Source organism: Hypanus sabinus, chromosome 15, assembly GCF_030144855.1.
Source record: "Hypanus sabinus isolate sHypSab1 chromosome 15, sHypSab1.hap1, whole genome shotgun sequence".
NCBI classification, from domain to species: Eukaryota; Metazoa; Chordata; class Chondrichthyes; order Myliobatiformes; family Dasyatidae; genus Hypanus; species Hypanus sabinus.
The window spans coordinates 12,482,720-12,505,748 of NC_082720.1; the positions used below are offsets into that span (position 1 = coordinate 12,482,720).

The 23,029-nt window shown below is 40.9% G+C and overlaps 1 protein-coding gene across 1 annotated transcript in view; it reads left to right on the forward strand.

Moving 5' to 3' along the window:
* LOC132405303 (dedicator of cytokinesis protein 2-like) overlaps positions 1 to 23,029 on the forward strand; it is a 640,537-nt gene that overhangs the window by 556,187 nt on the left and 61,321 nt on the right. The window contains exons 39-40 of the mRNA XM_059989997.1: positions 2,829 to 2,918; positions 4,477 to 4,581. Coding sequence (XP_059845980.1) covers positions 2,829 to 2,918; positions 4,477 to 4,581 — 195 coding nt within the window. The remainder of the gene's footprint in view (positions 1 to 2,828; positions 2,919 to 4,476; positions 4,582 to 23,029) is intronic.

Genomic DNA, 23,029 nt, shown 5'->3' on the forward strand with positions numbered 1-23,029 from the left:
ACAAACTTATCAATCACCCCTGCTTTGACACTTTCCGCTGGACTAAGTGTGTAAATGTAGGAGGAGACTATGTTGAAAATTAAATGTGCTAGGTTTTCTAAAATTGACTCCTTCTACCTTAGGCCATGAACTTATCAATCACCCCTCGTATGTCTTCACTATGAACATTTCAAAGAAAACAAAGACATTTTGTTCCTCTGAAGATTTTCCTTTAAGGCCTTATGAAGGTTTTATTAGTTATAGTGGCAGCCATTTGATTTACAAAAGACAGTCAGAAAAATTGCTTTAGTGTAATCTACTAAATTGTGGAAGGTTATCAAGAATACAAGAGAACTTAACAGCTCTTCTTCAACCAGGGCCATGGGATGTTGGTTTAGTGTCTGACCTGAAAGACTGTCGGGCAGCGGATGCAGTGACTTTCTTAGTGCTGCTGTACCCTCAGAATGGATAAGCACAGGGAATCACTGCCCTTGGGGTTCTGATATGACTATGCTACTAATCAGACAAGCTGGAAGTGTATTTCTACCTGCTTTTGTTCAATACATGGAAATGCTTCTGTTTTTATAAGCAATCTTGCTATTCTGTTCCTATTGATTTTTCCATGTTGCTTAGTATCAGTTTATATACAGTCTCTCTATTCATCGTTGCATCCTCTAGGTGAGATAGGAAAGGAGAGAAGAAATTTCTGGTTGGGGTGAGTTAATTCGCGAAACTGTTGACATAGCTAAAAGAGACACAAGCCAGTCACTAGGTGGAGAAGACAAAGCAAAAAAAAGGAAAATTTAATAATGCACTCTTTTGGATCCAAAATGCACCAATCCTTATACAATTCAGGACCAAATATATGCCAATCAGGATGGCTAAGACAATTTTGCCAACATATGCCAGCCAGCATGGGTGATACATTTCTGGACAAAACATATGCCAAACAGCATGGTTAATACAATCTTGCATCCGACATGTTACGTCCTGCCAATAAGAGTAATACAATTCTGTGCCCAGCATGTGCCAGTCAGCATGAGTGATGCAATTAGGCCTCTCGTCAGTAAGTTCAACTTGATCTAAGCACTAAGGACTACTAGTCTTGGCAGCCATGACCTTGCACACACATGAAAATGCAATGCATATAGTCAAGCAATAAATCCACTTTGCAGTTACAGGCATGGGAAAACTTTCAGGCAAAAAAATAAATGGACAAATGGATAAAAAGCAACAAATTACATAGCTGTTATTACAAAAAATGAAAGCAATAAAATATAATAAAAAAGTCTTGGAAGAGTCACCTCAACAATCTCAGAACTGAAATGACTTGACAGTCAATTAAAAACGTTTGTAATGCAATCACTTATAAGTTGTATTCAATTCAGCAACCAAATTATAAATCAGTAAGGTCTCACGAAGTGTAGTAAGGTGATGATGAGATAACCTACTTTTAATGACGTGTATTGAGAGATGAATATTGATTTCCTTCTCCCTTTTCTTGTTTTTTCCTTATTGTTCTTTAGGAGCCTTTACACCTGCTTCAGAGGGCTGTTAAGGCCATAGTTTAACACAGAACATAGAACAGTACAGCACAACAACAGGTTCTTCCAAGCATGATATCTACTCCAAACATAATGCCAAATATCTAAGGAGATACAAGAGACTGCAGATGATAGAATCTGAAGCAACACACAAACTGCTGGAGGAACTCAACGGGTCAGGCAGCTTCCGTGGAGGGAAATACACAGCCAACATGTTGTGCAATGTTGATCTTCCTTTTCCTTCCATTGATTCTGTCTGAACTGTTCAGGTTTTCCAGTGCATTGCATGTAAAGTAAATTTCTTCAGTGTCCATGATCTAGATCATCTCAATCCCTGCATATTCCTTCGTCTATCTAATAGCCTCTTAAGCACCGCTTGTGTATCTTCTTCCATTCCTACCACTGTCACCTTGTTCCACACATCTCCTTTCAACACAGTTTACAAGCATGTCCTCCAGTAATTGATATTTCGATTGGGAGAAAGTTTCTGACTGTTCATCCTGTCTAAGCTCTCATCATTTTAGAACTTTTATCAGGCCTCCCCTCAACCTTGAATGCTCTAGAGGAAACAATTCAACGCATCCAGCCTCTCCTTATGGTTTTACTCTCTAATCCAGCTGCATGCCAGTAAACCTCTTCTCCCTTTCCAAAGCCTCCACATCCTCCCTCCAATGGGTGATGAGAATTGCGCACAATACTCCAAATGCAGACTAACCAATGTTTTATTGAGCTCTAATATGACTTCCTTACTCTTATACTCAATGCCCCTTGTTTAATATCACCTCTGAAAGACATCACTTTCTGTAGGGCATCATTGCATTGGTCATCAGTACTCTGGAGTGAGAGCTTGTAGTTTTGGAATTACCTCCTCCATCTCCTGATTCCTCGTGCTCTCTTCAACTCTTTATTATATATCTCCAACTATCTCCCAGCCTGCCCAAAACGGACATTGGCAGGGAGTTCTCTTTTCCCACTGCCCTACTCTTCCTCAACTGAGGTGCAACTAACCTCCACAAAATGAAGAGCTATTTGACAACATACAAAGTGAGAATGGAGAATGAGTTGTAGACTCACAATGCTGGACATTGTACGTCCCAAAACCCACTTTTAATCTGAAAGTAGGCTTTTCATTAGTCAGAAGTAGGTTCAATCCCAAATATATGAGGTGAAAAGATAGAGCAAAAGTGGTAAGAGGAAGTGGAATGGTTTACTACAGTATACATCCACCAGTCCACCATTAAATCACTCTACCTGGAATGGTCACAGCCCAGTGACCTCTTGCTAATGAGACTGCTTTTCTTTTAGATGTGGGAGGAAGCCTTGAACCTCTGCAAAGAGCTGGCAGAACAGTTTGAAATGGAAATTTTTGACTACGAGCTTCTCAGCCAGAATCTGGTAAGTTTCCATGAGCAGCCTGCTGTGACAAAATGCTTCAAGATGCCAATTCTCAAGCTGTCAGTTCAAAAACATTTTTAAAAGCTCTAAAGAATGTTTCTCTGGAATCCATTGGCTGCCAAATATATTTTAGGTGCATATATTTTCCTCATCAACTTTCTTGCCTTTTGATCTTTCCGTAATCACTGAATAGTGTTGCAGTGTTTGCTAATCCCTAATGAGGGGATTGTGTTGGTATCCACTGTAACAGATACCAAGGATGTTAGTGCAACCTGAAACACAGATTCTTTATCACCTAGGGGGAGTAACAGCAGCAGTTGCTTGGGAGTCGTCATCATATATTATTGCAAAACGTTCAGTACCACCTGAGCAAGACGCTGGTGTCCCAGTAACCCTGTCCATCTGCGAACTGGGACAGGTGATTTACAAGATCTAAATTTAAACCCACCTGCTTCGTCTGTAACAGTGTAATCAGTGAAAACAGCCGCAGGCCCAATTACGTTTTTCTGGGATAGAATTTCCACACAGGTGTGATGATGATGTGGACCAGAGGTGGTTCCCAGGCACAGTGAAAGAGAAATATGTCCTTAATATTTTGTGGGAAAGCTAAGCCCTCTGAATACTACTTCTCTCTGCTCAGGGCTAATTGGGTGTTGAAGGCTAGTTTCTGCAACATCTCTCCTTAGTATAATGCCTCACAAGTCAGGCTAAACAGTGAGCAGACTATTTAGATATTTAAGGGGACAGTTCCCCACTGTCTTCATCCACTCAAAGCACTGATGTAAGAATTTAGCAAAAAGGACTCAGTGTCAGTCATATTGCCTTCAACAAGACCATGGGTGTCATCTACATGAATTCCAATTCATCTACACTTTCTCACTTTCAATGTTTTGGTGTCCTAAGATATAGTCTTTAAGTGCACCTCATTACAGAGGTATGCAGAGAACTGGAGTAGGCTTAAAAAGTTTACCTCATTCTGTATGAGGACATCCACTTCCATTGTCCTGACCCCACTCTTCAGAGATGAAAGGTGAAGGGCTGGAGAAGAAGGAATCTGATAGGAGAGGAGAGTGGACCAAAGGGGAAAGGGAAGGAGGAGGAGGACACTCGGGGGAAGTAACAGGCAGATGGAAGAAGTGAAAGGTCAGAGTGGGGAACTGAGGAAGTGAGAATGGGGGGAATGTATTTACTGGAAGGAGAAACCAATATTCATGCCATCAGGTTGGAGGATACCCAGACAGAATACAAGGTGTTGCTCTTCACCCGGAGGGTGTTCTCATCTTCACACAAAAGGAGGCCATTGACCAACATGCCAGAATGGGAATGCGAATGGGAGTTATTGCGCTTGGCCCCTGGGAGGCCCTGCTTGTGGCAGATGGTGCGGAGGTGCTCCATGAAGCTGTCCCAACAACAGTTTAGTTAAACATAAAAGTCTGACACTCACAATATAACTGAAGTGCTGAGTATTTAGAAAAATTATAAGGATAAAAGCATATTGCTCACAATAATTTACTGATTTCTTCATAAATAACTGACATCTTTGCTTGTCAACCCACAGAAACAACAAGCCACGTTCTATGAGAACATCATGAAAATCTTACGGCCAACTCCCGATTACTTTGCTGTTGGTTTTTATGGTCGTGGTTTCCCACTATTCCTCAGGGTGAGTCTTTGATTTCAGAATTTTGGGAATCAGAATGGACATGTGGTGTGAAGTGTAAATTCATTAAACAAAGATGAGCAAGAGAGATGAAGGGGGAAAGGCATTTGCATGATGGTCAAAGACATACAGTTTAAGCTTTCCAGTATTTAGATGGGTAAAAATTTTGGCTCATTTAGTACTGGGTGTTGGACAAACAGCTTCAAATTTTAATGAATTGTGGAAACATTAAGTGAACTGATGATGAAACAACACAAACAATTTCTGCGGAAATTCTGGATTTGCAGCATTCGCAGAATCACTTGTGTTAATGGTGAGACAGAGATGACTGGCAACAATGCACACATAGAACCTGAGGTGGTTTCAGATGAGTAACAGCAAGAAGGTGGGAAATGTCAGAGAGTCAAAGTTAGATCTTTGGAAGACTTTGGAGGTAATGTTGTGGGATCTTGAAGAGAAGGCATTGTGGTCCATTGTCAGACCATGATGAATAGATAAACAGAGAAACAGGTGAGTGTGAACCCAATCAACTGAAGGTTGGTGACAAAGCATTACAGCTGAGTAGTGCAGTCAGTTACAACGAGGGCTACAGACGACAGGGACCCCAAAATGAGAAACCTTAGTACTCTACAGATATGAGAAACTTAATGATCGGGTTCACAGGAAGGATGAATATAGATTTGGAAGCAAAACACTTATTGAGACTGTAGAGAGGAAAGGGAGCTCCATGCTGGAGGAACTCAACTGGTCAAGCAACAAAGGAAGAGGGAAAAAGACTGTCGACACTATAGGTCAAGACACTTCAGCTGGACTTGCAATGGGAGGTTAGACTCCAGTTATAACTTGATAGGTCCTGTGGATTACAGGTAATTTTCTTGAGAAAGAAATTATGTTGATGGCAGTAACAAGATTGTGCCTGAAGAGAGAGAATTGGTAACATTATTAACTATTTGTGATGGACAGAGTGAAGGTGCTTGATGAAGCAATCCCCCAATCTGTCTCATCCTTTTCCACAATGGCAGGATTTCCTGGTGACCACCCATTTCAATTTGACTTCCCATTTCCAGTTTGGTCCACGGCCTCCTTGACTGCTATGGTGTGCTATGCTCACGACTGGAGAGCAATATCTCACATTTTGTGTTGGTGGACTCTAATCTGATGACATGAAATTCGATTTCTCTAACTTCCAGTAACTCCTTCCCCCACCTCTTTTTTCATTTCCCATTCTGGTTCCCCTGGCCATAACCTCCATCTGGTGCCCTTCCTCCTTTTGCTTCTTCCATTCTCCACTGTCCTTGCCTCTCAGATCCCTTCTGCTTTAGCCCTTCTCCTCTTCCACCTATCACCTCCCATTTTGTACTTCGACCACTCCCCCTCCCACCTGCCAACGTACTCCTTCTCCACCCCCAACCTTCTTACTCTAGCTTCGTCCTCCTCCCTTTCTAGTCCTAATGAAAGGCCTCAGTTTCTCCCGCTCCATAGCTGCTGCCTGCCTAGCTGTCTTCTTCCACCACTTTGTGTGTGTTGCACAAGTTTCACAGCATCTGCAGAATCTCTTGTGTTTTATCCTCTGCCCTTTGGTCCACTGACTTCATACTGAACAGCAAGTTCCCACTTATACTAATCCTGAGCTTAGGCAATTGTATTGTACTGTACCCATCAACATAACCTCTCACTTACACATTTAGGGGCAATGTACTGTGGGCAATTGATCTAACACTTGCAAATCTATGGAATGTATGTGGAAACTGGAGCACCTGAGGAAACCCACACAGTCTCAGGAGGAGATGCAAGCCCCACACAGGGAGTACCAGAGGACAGGACTGAAATTGATTGCTGGAACTATCAGATGTCAGCTCCACTAACAGCACCACCATGCTGCCTTAGTGCTGGTTCTCAGTATTCTTGATAACTTGCTGAGAGTCTCCATCATCAGCCAACCCACTGAATCAAGGTATCTTCTGAAGCAAGACACACAAAATGCTAGAGGATCTCAGCTGGTCAGGCAGAGTGGACATAGAGGGGCTGGGGTGGGGAGTTTTGTTCACTTGAAGGAGAAATCAATGTTCATACCATCAGGTTGGAGGCTACCCAGATGGAATATAAGGTGTTGCTCCTCCACTCTGAGGGTGGCCTCATTTTGGCACCAGAGGAGGCTCCAGGTCAACACATTGGTATGGGAATGGAAATCAGAATTAAACCCTCCAAACCTGATGGTATAAATATTGATTTCTTCTTTCGGTGAACCAAATTTCCTCTTTTCCCCACTCTTAATTCTTCTCACCTGCCAATTACTCCCCTTTGGGTCCCTTCCTCTCTCCCTTTTTCCTATTCTTCATTCTTCTCTCCTATGAGATTGTTTCTTCTCCAACCATGACCCGTCCCATCTACCTGACTTCACCTACCACATTCTAGCTAGCTTCTTTCCCCTTCCCCCACCTTTTAATTCAGACATCTCCCCCTGCTTCCATGTCTTGGTCTGAAATGTTGACTGATTACTCCTTTCCATAGATGCTGCCTGATCTGCTGAGTTTTTCCAGCATTGTGTGTGTATTGGTTTGGATTTCCAGCATCTGGAGTCTTTCTTGTGTTTGTAAGATACATTCTGGATTCTTTTGAGACCACAACATCTGACTCATTCACTATACTCTGTGATACTCAGCTAAAACAAAGAAACTCCGATGTACATTTGGAATTTATTAAATAAGTTTCCTCTAATTAATCATATATTAAACCAGTTCATGTCCTAGTGCTGTGAATTTTCCACTGGGATATAATTGGGAAGCAATGCCTAAACTTACACAGATTTTGAAAAAGTCTATCTGTAACACTAATTTATCAACAGATATCATGGGAGAAATGTAAATATCAGAATAAGTATTCATAACCTCAGGAAAGGGCCACATTCATGCTCCATCTTCCTTATTTAAATATGAAAATTAAATTTTCAAGCCATCTAACCATTATTCACACACATTAGTCAGTAAAGAACCTGTTACTGGGAAGGTTTTCTAATTTTTAATGTGAGTCATTCGGGACCCATAAAAATGTATTAACAGACAGTCAATTGAGAACAGGCCTTAGCAAGGATAATTTTTAAAGTCACTTCCAAATATCACAATAAAATACCATGAAAAGTAACTTTGCTCCTTGATTAGGAATTCAATATCCCACATTATGAAGTGTTTCGAAAGGGTGGGGAGAAAAAATGCAAGAGAAATTATTTGGTGTTCATCGTTACAATGAGTAAAGAGAATATAGCTCAGGGGATAAAACAATGGATGGTTTGTGATTGGAAAAGTGGAATTAGGGAGAATGTGACACAATATTCTCACAGCAATAGAATATATTCAGACAGATGATAGAATGGCTAGAGACAAAGTAGAGTTATTTAGTGGGAATCTCTATTTTTCATATGAACCAGAAAGTGGGTGGGAGTTGGTGACCTAGAGCTTCTGTCATGTAATGCAATGATTTAGTGTACAACATGATCAAATCTTTAAAATGCAGAAAGGAGTGTGGGAGGTGTTCAAAAATGAATTTAACTTGGCATGTTTCCAATGAATCCCCCGAGGGAACAATTCCTACTTTGCAAATATATCATCCTGGCGCATCACATAGATAAGACATATAACATGCAAAGAAAGTTGCATAAAATTGCAAACTATTCTGTTGAGGAGTGAGAAAAGCATAGGGAAAAGCAGAGGAGGTGAGAAAGTTACTGATACTGCAAGAAGGAAAGAAGAAAACCTCGATGAACGTGACCAAATCGCACTTATCGAGTCATAGAGTTTCTCAGCATGGAAACACGTCCTTGACCCAGAGCTGACCATACTGGCCACGTTGCTGAACTAAAGCTACCTTGCAATTGGCCATATCATTCTAAATGTTTCCTGTTCATGCCCAATTGCCTTTCTAGTGTTGCTATTTTACCCATCTCTACCACTTCCTCTATCATTCTTATTTTAGAAGAAATAGAATAATGAAGGAAAATACTTGCTCTTTGAAAACAGAATGGAAACATTGCAAATGAAAACATGGAAATGAGAGTCTTGTTAATGAACTAGCATCAGAGTTTACAGTGGAGAAGGTTCCATTTCAGGGAAATCAATAATGGCTGCAGGTTATTAAAATTAAATTGTTGCAAAACCTCACGAAAGTTGAGGTTCTGCAAGCCCATTCTGAACCTTATTGGCTGCAATGGGGTATTCTGAACATTACACCCCAGAAAACATACTAACTCATTCGAATTAACATATGGAATCACCAGCAGAATTTTAACAGGGCTTCAAGGGTTAAGTTACAAAGGTAGATCACCAGTTTGGTATTCCTTGGAATTTAAAAGGTTAGAAGCTGATTCAGTGTTTACTTAAATGAATTGATTGAATAATTTGACCTGGAGTTACATGCTGACTACGATTCTTTGTGGGAATGGGACCTGCTCTCGGCGTTCCATAATTGGCTGATGTTCGGAATGCCAAAGGCTTGGCCTATGATTTTGGCAAGGATTCAGAAGACTGGGATCTCGAGGAACTGGGGACGGGAGGATCAAGGGTCAGTGTCTGCCGTTGGGGGAGTACAAACATCTGCTGTGTGCCTGAGGACCCGGGATCCTCGCCATCCTTAGGCACAGAGCTCGAAAAAATCGACGTAATGGACTTTTAACATCATAAACCAGTGAGTTGTTTGTTATGTCTCCCAGTTGGTTGGAAAATGGCTCTTTCTCCCTTATTAGGAGAAAGCGAGCCTGCAGCATGTCAAATTATCGGGTAGACAATGTAGTCTTTGCAGTAACTGCAAGTCTGTGTCTTTGCTATTGTTTTGCTCACACTGAGTGCTGGTAACAGGTGCATTTTATTTTTGCTGGTGGGGGGGATCATTGCTCGCTGCTGCTTACGCGCGGGGGGAGGGGAGCTTGGGGGTCTTTGGGGCTCTAACATTTAACTTCTGTTCATTCTTCGGGCACTGCTCTGTTTTCATGGATGGTTGTGAAGAAACAGCATTTCAGGATGTACATTGTATGCATTTCCCTGACATTAAATTGTATCTTTGAACCTTTGAAGTGTTTTCTGTTGATGCGAAGCCTGGTTATATGGATCATAATTTTAAAATCAGAGCGAGGACATTATGTATAAAAATTAGGAAGCTCGTTTTCATATAAATAAGGTCTGAATTTTGAAACTCTCTCCTGATCATCAATAGATGTCTGTCCAACTGATATATTTATTTGGAGTTCCATTGATTTTGGCTAGCTAAAGATGCTAAAGGTCATGGAAAGTGGACAGAACTAGGAATGAGATAAGAGTTTGAGGGCTAAGTGGCCTATATGGGTTCCTATAACCAGAATCTGCACCTGAAGACACAGGTATTCTATAATTAAACACCTGTTTTGAATCAACTTAACTGCAACTTAATAGTTTGTGTTACTCTTTCATCCAGGAGCTGAATAATGTGACGCTCAGAGGCTGATTATGCTGATATAAAAAGATTGAGGACATTTGCAAGTAGTGTAATTACGTTCCCATCATTTGAGCTTCCTAATGCTTTAAAGTGCAATATTTGCTTTACATTGCTTATTGGATATGTACCTTGGGATGCATTTTAACATCGATATCATTAGCACAATGTATTAACTTATGAGAGGAGGTTCGCTGGCTGGAGTGTGCAGAGGAAAGGAAGGCATTTAGCATTAATGATTTAAGATGATGTGCTGGGCAAGTTGTACCCCATTCATAGGCTTCTTCTCTCTCGCTCTTGTTCCAATTGATAACTGTATGCCCCGAACTCAAATACGTCCTCAAAGTGTTTAAGAAGCAGGATTTTCATAGCTGCTCCCAAGCTCATAGGGCAACTACTCGATGATCATAGAAACAGTGTTGTAGTTAGTCTATCCCACTTGACTTCCTCGAGCATATACAGTATGCCTGAAGAACTGCAAGCATATAAGGACAAAGCTACACTGATGGAAGTGAGAGAGGCAAAGGAAAGTCCATTGCTGGAGAACAGAAAATGAAGGTATTGTTTTGTTTTCTTACTCGCTTATCCAAGTACCTTGCTGAGCAGCAGAACTTCCCAACATTCTACCGCTGACACTAACAAGTGAAAAACGCCGTGGCGGTTTAGTTGCTTTGGACGTAATGGGTCAAATGTGGTCCTTCACCCATCTGAGCACACAAGTTACTGGAAAAGGTTATAACGTGCTGAAGGTTCATTTGTTTCTTCCTTTGCTAGTCCAGAGGATGGATTAAACCAGGAGTCATAGAGCCAGAGAGCATGGGAACAGGCCATTTGCCACAACACATCCATTTCAACTAAAGGGCACCACCCATATTTATCCTATCCACCAGGACTTGGCCCATAACTTTCTATGCTTATGCAATTTTAATGCTCCTCTAGACACTTGTTAAAATATTCAGATTCAGATTCAGTTTATTGTCATTTAGAAACCACAAATGCAATGCAGTTAAAAAATGAGACAACGTTCCTCCAGAATGATATCACAAAAGCATATGACAAAACAGACTACACCAGAAAATCCATGTAATGTTTGGCAATCCCCAATCCAGAGTCCAGAGAGGCTGCTGCGTATTAACATCGCGCTACTGTCTAGCGTGTTCCCTGGAAAGGAGCTCCAAATCCACCAGACAAAAACAAGACCAGAAGCTAAAGCTACAAGACCTGCACAAAACCACATAGTTACAACATATAGTTACAACAGTGCAAACAATAGCATAATTGATAAAAAACAGACTATGGGCACAGTAAAAATAGTCCAAAGATGTTAAAGGACTATAAGTTCAAAATAAATCACCACACAGTTTCCACAAGTCCCCAGGGTCCCGACAGACTCGCCATCCCACGCCGGCGGCAGAAGGGAATACCCCTGCTATGGACTTCCACGGCGCCGCCCGACTCACCCTCGCAGATGCAGCGCACAATGAAAGCTCCGTCGATCCCAGCCTCGCAGACACAGCACACAATGAAAGCGACCCGACCGTAGCGGACTCCGAGTCCGTCGATCCTCTGAGCTGACGACCATCCCCTCCGGCACAGCTCCTCCGAGCACCATCCTCTGCCAAGCATATTAAGACGGCTCTGCCAATGGCCATCGGCAATGCGACCCCGAGGACTGGGGGCCTCTTCTTCCCAGCAGAGTTCCGGACCTCACAGCAGAAGCAGCAACGAAGAAGGTCTTCCTGGAGATTTCCCGATGTTCCTCCGTGCTCCCACGTCCGTTTTCAATCGATTATGATTGCTCACGGCACCCCACTTCACAAGTAACAGATAATCAGCTCCAGAGTGGCCGCTGGAAGCTGCGACGCGCCACCATGTGTCTTAGCTAAATATTGTCAATAACTGCTTTTTCCACTCTCTCTGGCAGAACACTCCAGGTATACACCTCTTCTGGGTTTATACCTCTTACTTTCCTTCCCAAGTGTTGTAGCATCCAATATCTTGTTGACACTGCAGACTAATTTTTGCAATTATTTGCAGTCACTTGTACATCCTAGAAGTTTTGTCAGGAATATAGTAAAACTGTTGTATTTATACCGTACCAATTTTGTTTCAATCTAAACTTACCTTTTTTTTTGCAATAAACATCTTGCATGATGGATGCTATCATTAAAATTTCCAGCCTTCCACCCTGTATCTTTCCACTGGGGATTATTTACTGGTGTGGAGAACTATAGCCTGCTTCAGCCCTTTATTCTGGCTATTAGAAGGTACTTGCTAACAAATGGGATATTAAAAATTATCATCACTCAAGTTAAAACCTTAATGAAAAAGTTCACATGCCTTGAAGGAACAATCTTTCTATAGTGTCTCTGAGGAAAAGTTGTGAACTAACAAAGAATAAAGAGAAAAGAATCAAGTGAAGCATTATAATTGCAGTATTAATAATCCCTAATCCCTGTCCTGTGAATTCTGGCTTTGATACTGTTCTGCCACTTTACCTTCTTAAGCCCAAGAAACAAGGCTCGTTTTGTCGTTGGATGACTGAAGGCCAAGTACCTGTAGGTCTTGTAATGGAGGTACTTTCCTCCCCTTTTGCTAACTAGCCCATCTTCAGTATTAACACAAGAGGGAAAAACAATGAACAGGAAGACAGACACAACTGCAGTTGACAACACAGATTGTATTGGGACTTGCCAGAGCATGAGGCAGGAGCTTTTGAAGAAAGGAGGAGGTAACTAGAATACTGTAAACAGAGTCGTAATAGTTAAACAGAACGGGAAGGCTCTTTGGCCCAAATGGTCTATGACAACTAAGATGCCCTGTCCAACCTGTTTCCATTTGTCAGTGTTTAGTCCGTAACCTTCTAAACCTTTCCAACCTATGTAAACCTCTAACTGACCTTTAAAGGTTGTTATTAACCTGGAAACTCATTCCACATAGATACCACATCTTGTAGGAAAAAATTGCCCCGTTGATCCCTATTAAATTGTCCCTCTCTCACCTTACACCTTTGCCCTCTAGTTCGTGATCCCATAAACCTGGGAAAAGGTCTAGTCACCTTATCTGTGCCCCTCACAATTTCATCTCAGTTTGAAATTTTTAAATAACAAACTGTGCCTCCATTGAACAGTGGTTGCACACATACAGTACACTAAAATCAACTAAATTTACTTCTGCAGCCAAGATGTTGCACTGACTACTTCTACACATTAATGTGCTGTTTAGTAGAATTCAGATGTATGTTTATCCAAACAAACAATGCTGCTTCCTGATGATTTACTATCCAATGCCTTCATATTTGTTTTCTTATTAAATCATTACTTCCCTCCACATCCTTTACCAGTTTGATTGGGCCCTACCCTTCTCTCCTGAAGACACCAGCTTGCTGGATAATGGGGTTGGTTAAGCCCTAGGAAAAGACTTTATTTTGCACCTGAACCACGACACAGGACAATGAGGAATATGGCTGTGCAAAGCACCACAGAACCAGATTGAATACTGTCCCCAGTGGAAGACCTTTCAGGAAATGAAGATTAATATGGAACAATAGAAGGAATTTGGACCCCATTCCTCTTTCAGTAATGAAGTAACAGTGGTGTGTCAATAGTCACAATCTCTGAGGCTCAGAAGTTTGATTTCAGATCACTTTTTGATACAATCCTGGCACTGTTGTGTTTCAGCTGAGCTGTTAATCCAAGGGTTTTATTCCTCTGTTGGGTGATGCCAGATGACACGTTTCCTATATTGCAGCAGTAACAACAGACCTTCATCAGTTGTCATTTACTTTGGAATATTCTGAGCCTGAAATAATTCAGTACCACACTTTATGGAAGTTGTAGCACCTCTACCAATGTCCAATTTATAAACCAGAGTTCAAACATAGAATTTTAAAAATTATTGATTGATAGCAAAAAGGCAATACTGATGCAATTGTTTATTGCTCTTGCTAGGTTGCCTTTAAAAAAATAATAGCTAAAACTGTATCTGCTCAGTAGTTTCTTGATAAAAGTCCAAGGATATTTAGATTGTTTTAATGCAAGGTAAATTCTTATGGGTATCAAGTCACATATAGACCAGTCTTAGCAAGGAGACAAATTTATTTTTGATCAGACATTTTTTGAATCGGACAATTTTTTACAACAATCTTGCTAACATCCTGAAGTCAGACTCATTTAATTAACTTTCTATATGTGGATTCTCCACTTGCCACTTTTCAATTCAAACACATGGCTCCCAATAATTTGTCCAAGTCAGTAACGTAGCCATTTTCACACCATATTCTAAAATTACTACAAATTATAAAATCTAAGGCCCAACTGAGCTACCTTCTGCCAGTTCCATGATATGGTGAGAGAAATACTGAGTTAAGACATCAGGTCAATGTTATTTCATCTGTTCTGATAAAGGGTCATTGAACTGATTGTTTGCTATTTCCATAGCCTAGCCTGATGACTAGCCCCAGCATTTTCTTTCAGTAATCCTTTGTGCCATTTTTTCAAATGGTTGTCAGTCCCATTCAGAGAAATAGTATTGTGGCTCCAAGTCCAGTTGTCTCCTGTATCAGACCGGAGGACAAGTGCATTGGCAACTGACCATGTGACCATCTAAAACTCCCAACTTCCAACATGGAGGCAGGCTTGAGCTGGAGAGAGCCGGCAAATAAAGGTAATCACATTCAGCCGGACCTTGGATGTTTTAACCAAGTTTGCCCAAAGTATTGGAACTTGGATAATCAGCAAAAAAAAAAATTCAGTGACAGAAACGGAAAGCGATTCTCTAGAAAAGATGGATGGAAGTGCGGAGTGGGGAGTAGGAGGGTCTGGCACGTGATCTAGAAGATTGGTTCAAAAAAATTAACATTTCCTACAAATGCAATTGCAATACAGAGAGTTCATTTAAATAGATTTCTCCTCATTCAAAACATATGGTCAAAGATTGTTTGACCTAAGACCAGTCCAGTATGTTGAAATTTGTACTACGTAGCGAAGGATGAAAAGTGAGCTATATTCTTTCAAATTTTTCTCTGTACAAGTATTTAATACAGAGATTTTTTTCCATTGTTCAATGAATTGACCAACTCAAAGTAATTCCAGAGGTATCAAAGGAAAAGTTAAGAGCTGTGAGATGTGATTGATAAGTTCATGTCCTAAGGTAGAAGGAGATGAGCTATTAACTTCAAACTTTCTGCATAATCAGTCAGAGTTGACCAGCATGTGCATGGAACAAGAGCTGTATAACTCATCTTCTTCTATCTTAGGTCACAAACTTATCAATCACCCACCTGTGGACACTTTCTGGAGGTCCAAGATCCGTATGCTCCATGACCGCTGGACTAAGTGTGTAAATGTAGGAGGAGACTATGTTGAAAAATAAATGTGCTAGGTTTTCTAAAATTGACTCCTTCTACCTTAGGTCATGAACATATCAATCACCCATCATATTATTCAGATGAAGGATTCACCATGCAGATTAAGTAATCTATATAAAAATTGACTCTAAGTGCCTTACTAAGGGAGTGTTGCAACACTGGAAGAGCTATCATTTGGTTAAATCAAGTTCATACAATCCAAGGTCTTTTGCAGATATTCATCTTGTGGAAAATGGACTGTATTGTAACAATAACTATGTTTCCAAGCTATTTAGAGCCACAGAATCATAGAAAAGTACAGCACAGATACAGGCAATTGTGCCAAACAATTTAAACTGCCTACTCCCACTGACCTGCATTGGGTCCATAGTCGTCCACACCCTTACCATCCACATACCTTTTCAAACTTCTCTTAAATGTTGAAATTCAGCTTGCTTGCATAAATTGTGCTGGCAGCTTGTTCCACACTCTCACGACCCTCTGATTGAAGAAGATTCCCCTCATGTTCCCCCTAAACTTTTCATCTTTCACCCTTACCACCCAACCTCAGTGGAAAAAGCTTGTTTGGATTTACCCTATCTATACCCCTCATAATCTTGTATACTTCTATCAAATCTTCTCTAAATCTTCTATGTTGCAAATAACACAGTCCTAACCTATTCAAGCTTTCCATATAGTTCAGGTCCTCCACACTCAGCAACGTCCCTGTAGATCTTATCTGTACTCTTATTTACATATTCCCTGTAGGTAGGTGACCAGACCTGTATACAATACTTCAAATTTGGTCCCATCAATGTCTTATACAACTTCAATATATCATCCGTTCTCATGTACTCAGTACTTTAACTTATGAAGGCCAACGTGCCAAAAGGTTTTTTTTTAGTGACCCTATCTACATGTGATGCCGATTTCAAACATTATTCCTGGATCCTTGCTCTACCCCACCCCTCAGCCCCCTACCATTCATTGTGTAAGACCTACCCCGGCTTGTCCTTCCGAAGTGCAACATCTCACATTTGTTTGTATTAAGTTCCATCTTCCATTTTCCAGCTGATCCAGATCCTGCTGCAAGCTTTGATAGACTTCCTCACTGTTCCACAACACCCCCAACCTCGGTGTCATCAGCAAATTTGCTGATCCAGTTAACCACATTATAATCCATCTCATAGATATAGATGACAAACAATAATGAACACAGCACCAATTCCTACAATCTCCACTAGTCACAGGCCTCCAGTCTGAGAAGCAACTATCTGCTACCACTCTCCGGCTTCTCTCACAAAGCCAACGTAAATCCAATTTATTACCTCGTCTTCAATTCCAAGCGACTGAACCTTTTTGACCAACCTCCCATTATTAAGGAATTAAGTGCCTTATTAAGTGCCTTGCTCAGGTCCACATAGACAACAGTTGGTCCTGGCTTTTATGCTGCGGTACCTGGATTGTGGTTGGGGTGACTCGGGTCCCCAATGATCCTACGGGCCCTTTTTACACACCTGTCCTTGTAAATGTCCTGAATCATAGGAAGTTCACAACTACAGATGTGCTGGGCTGTCCACACCAGTCTCTGCAGAGTCCTGCGATTAAGGGAGATGCTGTTCCCATACCAGGCAGTGATGCAGCCAGTCAGGATACTGTCAATTGTGCCCCTGTAGAAAATTCTTAAGATTTGGGGGCCCATTCCAAACTGCTACATAAATGAAGATAGCTTAGAAATTCATGCATATTCCAGAGACCTGAATTCAACCCTAACTCTACACATTTTCTTTGTGCAATTTTTATATTCATCCCATGTCTGGGTGGTTTCTTCTGGGAGCTCTAGGTAATTCACAGATCCCAAAGATGTGATGATAGGTTTGTTGTCTCTGTACACAAGGCCTTTCTGAAGATAATTGGCAAAGGATTCAAATGAAAGTTGATGGTCGTGTTTGGGAGAATATATTTCAGGAGTACAGGGAAAGCTCGGAGTTGGGAAGAAAGATTGCAGTATCGGTAAAAGTATTATCTCTTTTAGTAGAAGAATAAGCTTTCCTTTCAGTTAGTCCTGACGAAGGGTCTCAGCCCGAAACGTCAACAGCGCTTCTCCCTATAGACGCTGCCTAGCCTGCTGTGTTCCACCAGCATTTTGTGTGTGTTGTTTGAATTTTCAGCATCTGCAGATTTCCTCGTGTTTGCCCACTTCTTCCTGCACCTTTTTAATGTAGAAATGGATCCATCTCTGATGTACTGAGCAATACAGTCCTGAAAAATCCCACATTAGGATTACACAAAGTGATATCATCTGAGATGTGGCACTGATGGATTACTGCAATTATTGTGACAGAGGCAGAGATAGAGATAAAGGAGGATAGAACGGAGGGAGAGTGTAATGTGGAGGACTTTAGAAACAAAAATGATTGGCACCATGTATTTTGTCAGATTCCAGACAGCCATCAACATTTTCCAAACAGTTCATTAAAAACATCAAGGTCAGAGAATGGATGTTAATATTAATGATAACTCCATTAAAGACAAATGATTTATCTGTGAAGCTCTGCAGATTTTTATTTTCTTTTAAATCAGAAATGAGTTTTGAAAATCATCTTAGATTCTATCTGCTTGTCTGTCTGAATCACAGACATGTTTGAAACATACAGTACAGGATAGATTGCAATCAAAACCAAGGATGTTATTAAATAAATACACACCATTACATTAGCCTGGAGCTGCAGTGGTTCACAGAGACAAAGAGCCGAAAAAGCTACATTATTTATAGAAACATGATGCCTACAATACAAAATGCAATTCTGACTACACTTCATGAGTTTGAAGCTTGTGAAAGAGAGTTAAGTATCAGAAGCCAAGTACAATGTGGTATGGAGACCAGCAAAGCAGATTAGAGACCTTGCATAACTAGGGTTTATCATCCGCCCATCATTCTCTTCCATTTAGATTACACATCATTTGCCAATTCCTTCCCCATAGTAGCACAATCAGTTAACAGTGCCAGCGATCACTGGGCAGGGTTCAATCTGTACCTCTGTCTCCAAGGAGTTTGTTTGTTTCCCTTGGTGACCTCATGGGTTTCCTCCAAGTGCTCTGGTTTCCTCTCATTGTCCAAGGATGTATAGTTAAGGTTAGTAAGTTTGGGGATGCTATGTTAGTGCCAAAAGTGTGGAAAGACTTATAGGGTGCTCAAATCAGGACAATCCTCACTGATTTCATACAAACAATTCATTTCACTGTATGTTATGATATTTCGATGCACATGTGACAGACCAATCAGTTCTTTAATCTTTATTACTGAATATCTCCTCTTTACACTCTCAGACATTATGCAAATTCTGCAACTCAAAATGTTGATCATCCCTCTGCCTCCACAGATGCAACCTGACACCCTAAGTTTCTCCAGTATCTTGTTTACTTTTTGAAGGATTTATCATTACCTGCTGTTCTATCAACAGTTCTGTTATCTATTGTTAGTTTTTTAATGTCATATCATTTTAATGTTTTTTTTCTTTCTAACTATCATGATCCAGGATCCTAATCAAAGCATTAGAGTTCAATTTCCTTTCCCAAAACTTGAAGATGTAATTTAGGTCAACCCGAACTTCTATCTTCCAGCCCATACAACATCCTGTGAATCTCCGCTGCGCCCTCCCTTTTAAAGTAATTTTTTTTCCTGTATTGTAGTGACTGGAACTGTGCAAAGTTCACAAGTTGTGGCTTAATAAGCTTAGTATACATTTCTGTCATAATCTGCCTGTGCTCCTTTAGTTACGTCATAGTTGCCATCGCACATAACTTTCTAACAACTTTATCAACCATTTTATAACCTCGTACCATTAATGGTCTGTGGATGTAAACTTAGAGGTTTCGATGTTCCTTTGCACTTTTCAATATTCTGTACCTTGTAGAGAATTATGGGGGGCATGGAGAGGATGAATGCACACAGTTTTTTTTTCCTTCAGTGTTAGACGATCAAGAATTAGAAAGCAAAGGCAAGAGGAGAGAGATTTAATAGGAACCCGAGAACGGTGTATATGAAGAAGCTACTAGGAGAACTGTTTGAGCTGGGAAAACTAAAAATCACACAGTAACATAGTGGTTAGTACAAAGCTTTACACTAAAGGTGACAGGCGTTCAACTCCTGCCGCTGCCTGTGAGGAGTTTCTACATTCTCCCCATGACCGTGTGGGTTTCCTCCCACAGTCCAAAGACCTACCAGCTAGTAGGTTAATCGGTCATTATAGACTCTTCCATGATTAAATCGGGGAATTGCTGGTCTAAGGTAGAAGGAGTCAATTTTAGAAAATCTAGCACATTTATTTTTCAACATAGTCCCCTCCTACATTTACAGAAACTTTCAATAAATAAACTTAAAAGAAATTTGTACAGGTACACAGACAGGAAAGGTTTAGAGTAGAGGTTCACAGCCTGGGGTCCACAAAACCCTTGGTTAATGATACAGGTCCATAAAAGGTTAGGAACCCCTGGATTAAAGTGATCTGGGCCAAACATTGATTGGAATCTTGGTTGACATGGACCAGTTTGGCCAAAGGGCCTATTTCTAAGCTGTTTGGCTCTATGACTCTCCCCTTGATTTGTTATATATTTTGTTTGATTCCTGCTTGCAGAGGTCATAATGCATTTAGGCCAGCATCTCACCAAATGTTGTTCGTGTCTGCCTGCTAGTCTCTACATTCTGAGCATAACATGGAGCTGAATTGGAAGCTGCAATGAATATACAGAATCAGATTTATGTGTCGTGAAATTTGTTAACTTAGCAGCATTAATCCAATATAATACACAATATAGAAACAATAAATTATAGTATATGTATATTAAATATATTAAAAATTCTGCAAAAACAGAAATTATACATATTAAAGAGGTGAGGTAGCATTCAAGGGTTCAATGTCCATCTAGGAATCAGATGGCAGAGGAGAAGAGCTGTTGCTGAATCACTGAGTGTGTCCCGTCAAGCTTCTATACTTCCTACCTGATGGTAACAGTGAGAAAAGGGCATGCCCTGGGTGCTGAGAGTCCTTAATAGTGGATGCTGCCTTTCTGAGATACTGCTCCTTGAAGATGTCCTAGGTACTTTGCAGACTAGTACCCATGACAGAGCCAATTAAATTTACAATCCTCTGCAGCTTCTTTCTGTCTGTGCAGTAGCCCCCCCCCCCCATACCAGACAGTGATGTGGCCTGCCAGAATCCTCTCCACAGTCCACTGTAGAAATTTGAGTGTTTTTGTTGACATACCAAATCTCTTCAAACTCCTAATGAAATATAGTCATTGTTTTCCCTTCTTTATAGCTGCATAAATATGTTGGGATCAGGTTAGGTCCTCAGAGATCTTGACACCCAGGAATGTGAAAATGCTCACTCTCTCCACCGCTGATCCTTCTATGAGGATTGATATGTGTTTCTTCATCTTACCCTTCCTGAAGACCACAATCAACTCTTTTGTCTTACTAATGTTGAGTGCCAGGTTGTTGCTGCGACACCATTTCACTAATTAGCTTATCTTGCACCTGTACACCCTCTCATCACCATCTGAGATTCTACCAACAATGGCTGTATCGTCAGCAAATTTATAGATGGTATTTGAGCTATGCCTAGCCACACAATCATGAGTATAGAGAGAGTAGAATAGTAGGCCAAGCACACACCCGAGGTACACCAGTGTTGATTTTCAGTGAGGAGGAGGTGTTATCGCCAATCTGGTCTTCTGGTTAGGAAGTCCAGGATCCAATTCAGAGGCAGGTACACAGACACAAGTTCTGTAATTTATCCATCAGGATTGTGGGAATGATGATGTTAAATTCTGAGCTGTGGAAGAGTATCCTAAAGCTGCTCTAAAGCTGTGTGGAGAGCCATTGAGATTGCAGCTGCTGTTGACCTATTGTAGCGATAGGCAAATTGCAGTGGGTCCAGGTCCTTGCTGAGGCAGGAGTTCAGTTAGTCATGACCAACCTCTCAAACTATTTCATCACTGTCGATGTGAGTGCTACCAGGTGATAGTCATTATGGCAGCCCACATTATTCTTCTTAGGCGCTAGTATAATTGTTACTTTTTTGGTTCACTTTAGCCAATAGAAATAACAGAATCAGCAACAGCATCTCCATACAGGTGTACCTTTCTCCCAACAGTCAGCACCTGGTACATCTAGTTATTAGCTACCTTATCCAAAAGGAAAAGGCTGTCACTGAATTCTTTGTGACCATCCTAGTTGAAGAGTTGTTGGAACAGGCTACAAGATGCAGTAGTGAGACATCTGCCACTGCTAACTAAGTAAAGCATAGGAGGTCAATAAGTGTTTGATAGGGGATTGTGGTGAATTGTAGAATGGTTGAATGTAGTTATGAGGATGATGTGAAATAGTAATTGAATATAAATTCACTGAAGTTAACCATTTGTCTGATCTCATTCACCCCTCAATCTCCATATCCAGTTCCTGGTCCCACACCCCTGCTATTAACCAATGTGATTGCTGCTATTCCCTTTTCTGCTGTTTCTGGAAAACATCCTGAGAACTCACTTAATCTTCCCTTCCCCGCACAGCACCGCCTGAACTGTTTCAGCACCGCCTGAACTGTTTCAGCACCGCCTGAACAGTCCACCTACTCACCCACGCCTAAACTTCTCTTTTCTATACCAGATGGCCACAATAGCTCTGGTAGTATGCATGTTTCCATCATCTATAACCCCACTGATGGACCAGGAACACTATTTGCATTACATGGGCTGAAGAGGTTATATCACATTCAGGAAAAGATGTTTAAGCCTATGCTCTGAAGCAGACTATAGAGAGTTCTGCTATGAAACAACTTTCTACAACAGGAGATGTCTTAGGAACACAATCATTGTGTTACAGCAGAACTGCCTGTATGTTGACCCATTCAGAATTTAAGTTTGCCATTAGCAGCACACCTTCAGCTGTAACCAATATATCATCTGTTACAGGAAGGGTTGGCTGAACGCAGAAATTATTCTTGTTGTTAGGCAGTCAAAAGCTACCTCCACCATTAGGAGAACATTGCAAATCCCTTGCCTATATTCTGCACTTAACCAATTTAACCTCTGTTGACTCTTTCTTTCAGGGGTGGGGACATTGGGGAAGGTGCAGTGAAACACAGGTTAATTTTCAATTCTATGCAGCCCCATCAGATAATCCAACACGATTGTCTTTGTGGAGTAATTTGTCTTCAGGCCAAGTTTAAATTTATTTTTACATTTAATTCTACATTTTAACTGTGTGCAAACACAGATATTTTTAAACTGCTGGTGCTGGGAATGAACTAAATTGCAGAACTGATTGTCAGTAGGTGTAAGGGTAATGATGCTACTGAGCGAACATTTATTTATATCCTTGTTAATAGACACAGGCAAAAAGTCAAAGAACATCCAATTTAAACTACCTCAGTGAAAAGTTTTTAAAATGTTTTGGAATGGGCTGAAAGAAGACATAAAACAAGATTCCATCCCTGCAGGCTGCTCTGTTAATCCAATACATCAACTCAACTTTCCGACCTTCCCTACATCCCTGTGGTACCATTAACCAACAAAATATCCTTCTCAGTCTTAGAAACTTCAATTGACCTGGCAAACTCACTCTTTTGGGAAAATGTACTTCCTGTT